This window comes from Leishmania donovani, chromosome 35 (assembly GCF_000227135.1).
Source record: "Leishmania donovani BPK282A1 complete genome, chromosome 35".
NCBI classification, from domain to species: Eukaryota; Euglenozoa; class Kinetoplastea; order Trypanosomatida; family Trypanosomatidae; genus Leishmania; species Leishmania donovani.
Window position 1 is genome coordinate 1,299,939 of NC_018262.1, and position 8,037 is coordinate 1,307,975.

General features: G+C 58.6%; 3 protein-coding genes across 3 annotated transcripts; all 3 read right to left on the reverse strand.

The window, feature by feature from the left end:
* Positions 1–1,244: 1,244 nt before the first annotated feature.
* LDBPK_353190 (hypothetical protein, conserved) lies at positions 1,245–2,375 on the reverse strand (the record flags this gene model as incomplete). Its single annotated transcript, XM_003864850.1, has 1 exon — positions 1,245–2,375. The coding sequence occupies one exon, from the start codon at positions 2,373–2,375 to the stop codon at positions 1,245–1,247; it is 1,131 nt and encodes a 376-aa protein (XP_003864898.1).
* A 984-nt stretch (positions 2,376–3,359) lies between these two features.
* Positions 3,360–4,904, reverse strand: LDBPK_353200 (hypothetical protein, conserved; the record flags this gene model as incomplete). The annotated part of the gene is made up of 1 exon (XM_003864851.1): positions 3,360–4,904. One exon carries the CDS (start codon positions 4,902–4,904, stop codon positions 3,360–3,362), a length of 1,545 nt encoding a protein of 514 aa, XP_003864899.1.
* Positions 4,905–7,278: 2,374 nt separating this feature from the next.
* On the reverse strand, positions 7,279–7,830 carry LDBPK_353210 (riboflavin kinase/fmn adenylyltransferase-like protein; the record flags this gene model as incomplete). Its single annotated transcript, XM_003864852.1, has 1 exon — positions 7,279–7,830. The coding sequence occupies one exon, from the start codon at positions 7,828–7,830 to the stop codon at positions 7,279–7,281; it is 552 nt and encodes a 183-aa protein (XP_003864900.1).
* Positions 7,831–8,037: the final 207 nt, after the last annotated feature.

The window sequence follows — 8,037 nt, forward strand, 5'->3', positions numbered from 1 at the left end:
AAAAAAGCAGAGAACTACCCTGCCGAACCATTATATGTATACATGTACATATATACACGTATACATATATGTATGTATACACATGCACATATATGCATGTATATGTGCAGAGCGTTCCAGTGCGCCTTGTGCAATGCCGGCTTACTACACGCCCTCCCATTCCCAGCGTAGCCACTCGCAAAGATCGAGCAGCGAGAGATGGGCACTGATTGAGGGGCGACGAGACAAATGCGAGGGTTTGAGGAGGGTTAAAAGGAGCGAGAGACCACAAGGCAAGGCATTCGCAAAGACAGCGCGCACCATCTATGGCGATGAGACGGAGGTGTTTAAGAAAGAAAACCGCGTTTAAGCGCAGCGGGCGCGCGCGACACAACGAGGGACGCGTTTTACAGTCGCGGCATACAATTCGTAGGTTTTCCTCTCGCTGCTCTTCCGTTCCGATTTGCGTTACAGGCATGGCATCCCCACATGCGTACAGACACACACTCAACAAAACCTACAAGACGTCAAAAGCGCACACAGCGCCGCAAAAGCAAGAATGAGGTCGTTTTGTTTTCTTCGTCGTCGCTTTCGTCGTCCAGCACCCGAACAAAACGAGAGTGCCAGCGTGGCGGGCCGTGTCGGAGCAAGGAGTGAAGGCATGCACATACACAGAGAAAACGGCGCAGCAACAAAAGCAAAAAAAAAAAACACTGGTCCCTTCAGAAGCTCCCCTCCGCCTTTTCGTTGCTTGCTCCCGCCTAAAACCATGGTCGCGTGCCTTCCCGCAGCTTGCGTACTTAGCAACACAAAGACGACGATAGCTTCTGGGTGTGTCCACAGGAGCAACGGAGCACCACAGAGAGAAAGAAAGAGCATCACAGGAACAGGGGCAAACATGAGGCGAGCACGCGCGCACACGCAAACAAGGGGAGAGGAGAACACACGAGCGATACGGGTCAAAAGCACAGAACCAAAAGCAAAGAAAACATGATAATACACACAACATAGCGAAGAAGGTGAAGAAACGACAAGCGGGCATGCTAAGCACGCAACACGAAGAAAGGGGAAGAGAAACGAAGGCTGTGAGTGCCGGGAGGCGTGCCTGTGGGAGAAGAAGAGAAACTCGGCTTAGTTGCTCCCTCTCTCTCTCTTTCTGCAAGCGATGACACGCTAAGAGTTTCGAACAGCTATCGAATCGAGCAAATGCGAGCAGGAAAAAAAAACACCGTGAGAGGAAAGACAGAGTGAAGGGGGGCATGTCGCTAAAACGAAAGGTAGGCGTCCAGATTTTTGAGGCCCTGGATAAATCCTATGGTGGACTCATCAAAGTTAAACTTGCGCCACGTAGATCGGGCAAAGTCGATGAGGCATAGCCTCGCTGTCGCCGGCGAGGCGACCGCGTCATACAGGAGGAGCACGCTTGCCGAAACAAAGGCCATGCGCTGCAGCATGAAGGCGCCGTCTGGCGTACCTTCAAAGAAGTCCAGCAGCGATTTGATTTCAGCGCGTACGTGACGTATGCGCTGCTTCATGCGCGTCCTTTCTGTGCTGGTGGCGGCGCCCATCTCCTCGGTGTGGAAGGCGAGCTGCCCGTCTTCGTTTGTCTCCGCGAGTGGCGCGCCAATCGACAGGAACATCTTGAGGCAGGTGCTGAGCTCCCGCACGTGGGTCATGGCGTACCCGATATCTTTGCCAAAGCGCTCGCACGTCAAACTCGCCCTCGCGCCTTCTGTGCCCGCAGCGGCGTGAATGTACCGTCGGCAGCCGCAGATGCGCAACGCCGTGTCCCGCACCAGCGCTTTTTGATCCTTATTTACGATCCGCGTCACCTTGTCCTCTGGTGTGAGCGGTGAGTGCCGGATAAAGCCGATCTTGACGTCCATGATGCACGGCCTCTGCATGCCCGACGTCTCGTCGACAAGGCCAAGGCCCCAGATTCCCGTGTCATACCTGTCATCGAAGCCCTTCAGCTGCTCGGCGCCATCGAAGAGCTCGTTGAAGAGCGGTGCAAGAACAGCGCTGCGGGCCGGTGCGCCGGCTTCCACGATGACCCACTTGTCTGTGTTCTCCATGTACGGCTTCAGCGCTGCCGACTTGGCCATATACTTCTCAGGGAAGCGAATGGAGAAAAGAGTCGAGGCAAACGCGGCCATCTTGCCCGCAGCGCGGACAAACTTGGCGCGCGCTTCGTCGCCACGAAGGTGCGTCGTTCTCGGCTGTTGCGCAAGCGCGTCCTCCTTGGCGAGCTCCATAGCGAGATAGTACATTATCTCCCACGCCGTGGTCTTCTTCCGTAGTGTGCCGCGGCCGCCGTGGGCCGTTTCGCCATAGAAGATGGACGACTTGTGGCCGCCGACAGCGTCAAACGGAACAGGAGAGCCCTCACCCGACATGGCAGCATATTGGATTACTTTGAATGGTACCTGTGCGTGTGTGTATGTGTCTAAGTGAACAACTAGGGTCCGATTGTGTGGCGAACGCCAACGTTAGTGCGAGGACTACGAAACAACAGAAGCCGGATAAAAAAAACGCGTGAAGAAGGGCTCTGTACTGGCAAGGGTGCTGCTGCACTTGTCGGCTAGTGTGTTACCCTTTTCAGCCCGTCGATCAGTGAGGCCACCGCCTCCTTCCGCCCCGCCCACTGTGATTCAGAAGACCGTAACGTGGAAGAGGGAGGAACCCCTCCCCCCCCCGCACACACACACACAAAAAGAGCGCATAGAGAAATGGGCGAAGAGAGAAGATTCAGACATGGAAAGGCAGCAGAAGGCTCTCCATCTGGCAAATCGCGCCCGCTTCTTCCACCCAGTCCAGTCGTCATGCACCATGTGACGCCCGAGGAAGGTCACCATCTTTTCGGCGGCGCAGCGCGTTAACAAAAAGAAAAGCCTTGCAGCCGCGCACTGTGCTGCGGGAGAGAAGGAGGGAGGAAGGCTGAAGGAGGCACGCAAGCGCGGCGCACTTCACGATGCAGAGACCCCGCCTTCTCTTCCTCTATCCTTCCATACCCCCAAAATCCGCTCAACTCCTCTTTCAGCGCCTCTCTTTCTTTCGTTGTTGCTGGTGGTTGTTTTCTCCGCCTTGCCCCCAATGTCGGCTAGCTCTTTGTTTTCGGTGCGTGGTGTGAGTTCGCAAGGGGCGCACCACTTGAGACTTAGCTCTTGGCCCTGGCACACGCGCAGCCCAAGAGGAGCGACGCAGCAGGAAACAAGGGTAGGAGGAGAACACCATGAAGACGTCGCATTTGCGGCCACATCGTTGGCATCAGCAGTGCCGTTTGAGTGCGCGACGGCTTCACTTCCTCTGGCCCAGCGCCTCCTCTCTGGTCGCCGTCGCGCGATCTGTGACGGCGGTTGTGTGCGTCACCGCCATCTTCGCTACTCGTTCGCCTGATAGGTGTGCATGCGCGCCATGAAATCGTCAGCGCCTTTGGGGAGCAGACGGCGGTACCACGCGCGCTGCAGCGACCCGCGCCTCCGTGCCGCCCCCTCCGAGCGCGGCAGATTCAGTAGCGGATCATATGCCCCACGAGTGGGGCCCGCCAGCTCCACCGCCACCTCACCGGGGGCTGTCTCAGCAAGTTGGGTCGTGCCGGAAAACAGCGGGGCACTACCGAGCCATCGGCGCTCGAGCGGCACCCTCTCCGTAGCGGAAGAAGACACCACTGTTGGGGTGGCTGCTGGGTTCAAGATGATGGCCGCCTCGGCATCGCCGTCTTCGCCTGCATCAGAAACAAGGCCCATTTCACCCTCCTCTTCCTCGTCGCCTCCTAGCAGATCCACCAGTCGCTGCCGTTGCATCTTCCGCGGCCGCGCGGCCGCGCTTGTAACCGCGGTGCGGCCGCGCTTCGCTCCGCTGCGGTGAGTCAAGACTTGATCCCCGTTCTTATCCGCACCAGCCGTCTCCTCATCCTCGTCACGCTCAATCACCGCCACGACAAACTCGTCTCGCAGTGTCGAGACCGAAATATTCGTAGTGATGCGGCGCCACGGCACCGGTGCCGGGGCCATGCAGAACACCTGTGTGACAGGAGCTTCCGTCTTGCGGTAGCGCGCTATGGACTCTGGCGTCTTACCGTCCAGCTGCAACGCGGACACCACAAACGGCTCCGGCGTCACTTGGCGCGACACCCCGAACAGCACTGCAAAGATCGGGTCGTGGCGATCGGCAAGCACCACCACGCGACGGTACGGTACGGCCTCCACTGACGACACGCGGTGCCGCATATCTCGAAGATCTGCCCGCGAGAGCCGCCGAAACACCAGCTCGCGAGCAGCACAAAACTCGGCCACGGTGTCCAGCAGGAGGGAGTCTTGGAGCGCCATGGAGAGAGACCCAGCCGTGCCGCCGATTGTCGCCTGTGAAGACGTCAACCCCAAGCGCGTGTCGTCCTGCTCTTGCACCTGAGACAGGACAGACTCCGTTGCCGTGCCGCCACCACGAGGCCCCGCACCGCCACGATTGCACCGAGGGCGCGACGCCCCGCCCTCTCGCCGATGCTGCGATGACTGGGTCAGCATTTTGAAATGCAGCGTCACACGCTCTGCCACCTCCGCCGCCTCTGCGGTCAGCACCGGGCGTTGCCGCAGGTGTTCCATGATGAGGTTCACCACCTGCAGCGGTGTGGCGTGCGGTTCCGGCACGACGCGGCGGAAGAGCACTGGGCGCTCAATGTGCCGCGTCGCACGGTCGCGCAGACGCTCGGCGCGGCTAACCTGCTCCGCACGCGATGGTAGGGCTCGAGGAATCGAGCTTTGAAGCGCTGGGACGGCACCGCACACGCTGCGCCACTGCTGCCGCGCCATCTGCGCGGCAATCCGTTTGCTTTCAAGCACGCACTGCTTCAACTCCTCCGCATTGCGCCACGGTGGCCGTGGCGCAGGAAGGTCGTGCCAGTACACCTGCGTCTCCTTGGCCGGCATCGAGGGGGGGGGGGGCGAGATCGGCCGATACTCTTGAGTTCGCGGTGTTTTGGCCTTCTTCCTCTCTGCGTCGACGCCTTGCAGGTATGTGACAGCCCGCTAGTAAGCATGAAAGAGAGATGCAGACACAAGGAGAGAAAGAGGGGGGGGGTCACAGCAAGAAGAGTCCGACTCTCAATCAAGAAGAAATAGGTGGATGTGATACCAGATGGAGGGCCCCCAGCCCAGTCCGCCACACACGTGTCGCATCGACTCCATTGAAGTCGCGTAACGCGGCACACGCGCTGCAAATTCAGCCGCCCATTTCAGTCGATTTCGCCGAAGCGTCACCAGGAGTGCACGCGTCACACACAAAAAGGCGTTCCGCAGCTCTTCTCCCTCTTTCCATGCACATTGCCCCAGGGCGCACGTCGCCCGTCGTCAGTTTGTGCCCACACTTGCAGAATTGAGCACTTCACCCCAAGCGTAGCGCAGTGCTTCAAGCAGTCCCTGACTACGCGTGTATGGCGCTCGTCGCTCGTTTTCTTCCCCCACACAAGCATTCTCCACCGCCACCTCTGGCGTGCGATAGCAGCGAGCACGTGCGTAACAGAAGCAGCACAGACGAGGCGAGAAAGGCAGGTAGTGGACGTCACACAGCGCCCCTCACGCGTCGTTTTGCCTTCCCTCTTAGCCCCGTGTACACCGCTTGCCTGTGCTATCTTCCTCTCGCTCAGCGCTCCTGCAAGTATGGTTGCACGTCCTCGAAGCGCACGCTGCCGTCGTGATCGCGGTCCAGAATCCAGAAGATGTGCTGCACAAGAGGTGCCTGCCGCGAACCGGGCGTATTCCGCGGAGATGCAGTCGAAAAGTCACTTGTACACATCGGGGAATGGACCGCAAGCACCTCTTGCACATCCGCGAATGGGCCCTGGAAGTGAATGCCAAGAAGGTCGTCAGCAGCAATGAAGCCTTTGGGGCCCGCGACACTTTGAAACTGCCGCCACCACTGCAGCTGCGCCACTTTCCTACCGTCCACACACGATGCAGTGGCGGTAACACTAGCAGCCGCATCCCCTTGCGGCTGCTCCGTGACAAACCCGTCTCCCTCCTCTTCGGCGCACAGCGTGACGAAGCGCAGATAGGCGGAGCGCGTCATAAACCCATTGACGCCTGAGCGAGACGACCGCCCGCTGTCAGAGTGAGCGAAAGAAGAGCTCGATTTCAAATGTGCAACTGTGTTTCCATGCGCGTCACGAGCTGGCTGCTGCGGCGGTGCAGAAGAGGCGCGGTGCGCAGGTGACGCTGACGGCGATAGCGTTTTAAAGCAGTCTGCAATCAGCGACGGAGTGGGGTAGCGGCCAAACAAGACGTAGAAGGCGCATTCTAGCCCCACTCGGCTCAGGCCGACGTCTGCAGTGGTAGCGACATCCTGCGATGGCGCGGCGCCATTCACGCCAGAAGCAGCTGGCAAAGGCTCAGCGAAGAGGTCGAACACCTCACTAGCACAGCTCGTCAGCTCTCCCCACGAGCGAAACATCGCCACTGCGTGCGCTTTGTTGCTCAGGCGCTGGTGCTGTCGTCCAAGGAAGCGCCGCAGTCCTCGCGATCCTCTCGCGCGCCGGCACACTCACGGGGGCACACGCACGCGCATGCGTAGTGGAAGGAAACACAGAAAACAAAAAGAAACAAAAAAGAGGGACCGGCCGATCCTGTTCTCGATGTGTATTAGCCGTGAAAAGCGCGTTGAGGTGTGCTGCGTCGTCCTCGCTTGGAGTTGCAGGGCCACGTCTTCGTACGACAGCAAACCCATACACACACCAATGAGGAGACAAAGGCGAGAGAAAGCGCGAGAGGCGGTGAGGGGAAGGTGGGAGAGAGCATCCAGTGAGAAGACACCTAGCATCCTTACCACCACTAAGAGAGAGCGGACACTACTTTCGGTGTAGTCTTCTCTCCCCTTCTCCCGCCACAAATCTGCGGGGCAAATTCTTTCCGGAAGAGCAAATGGCAACACACATACCGCCGCGCACGGTAACTTGCAGGAAAGCTGTCCCAGCTCTCTTCCGCCACCGTGCCTCTCTTCCGCACGAGAGAAGAAAGTCGTTCAGAGAGGCAAACGCCTTAAGTACGAGATGAGCCACTGGCCTGTGCAAACAATAAAAAAAAAACTTAACATGTGGGGGGGAGGGTGAGAGGGGGTCGCGTGATGATGCTCGAGGCGCAACTCCACGCACAAGAGAAGAATAAGGCATGGTACGAAGAGAAAGTACGAGAGACAAACACCAGATGGACAGAACAGGTGCAAAAGACTTGCGCTACGTCCAAGAGAGAAGTTGCCGTCTCGCTCAAGCGTTTCCTTCCACTGTAGGCTCTGTTTTCTGTCGTTCTCACGCTAAAGCTCAAGAAAGCCGAAGGATGGAACCTCGGCTGCGCCGTGCAGCTGCGCCGGCACACAGGAAGGGTTCACCATTTCATGTTGCCCGTACGGTGCCCACTCAGGCATCTTCAAGTGCTCCTCGGCAAACACCACATCGCCGTCGATTGTCTTGATGAGCTCCTCCAGCGTTGTGAAGGCGGACTGCGAGCGGATCCGCTCGAGCGTGATGATCCGTACGACACGCTCGTAGAAGTCACCGTCAAACTTGTGCAGGAAGTGCACCTCCGCACTGACGTCTACGTTCTTGAACTGTGGGTTGTTGCCGATAGACATCACAAACGGAAAAGGTCCAAGCGGCGCAGGAGACGCATCCTCAGCGCGCGCCTCCCAGGTGTTGGGCTCCGCCGCCTCCACACAGCCCCATCCCCAGAGCACAAGGTTATCGTAAGGCTTCAGGAAGTCGATGGCCGCCTCGCTGAGCTCCAAGTTCGCTGTGGGGTACCCGAGCTGCGTGCCGCCACGGCCGAAGCCGTGAATTACCCTACCGCGCAGAAACCACGGCCTCATTAATGATGACGGAGGAAAACCGCCGCAGTCGAGCAATCAACCAAAAAGAGTTGAGAGAATAGAGCCGCAGCGGGGAGGGGCGACCTGCCTCCAACGAGAGGATGGGTGTTTTTACCAGCGTTCGTGTGAAGAAGCGCCTCCGCGGAAATGGTGAAAGGGAGATAAAAGTGTAGTGAGAGTTTGTGCGGGGGATGGAGGGGGGGGGGT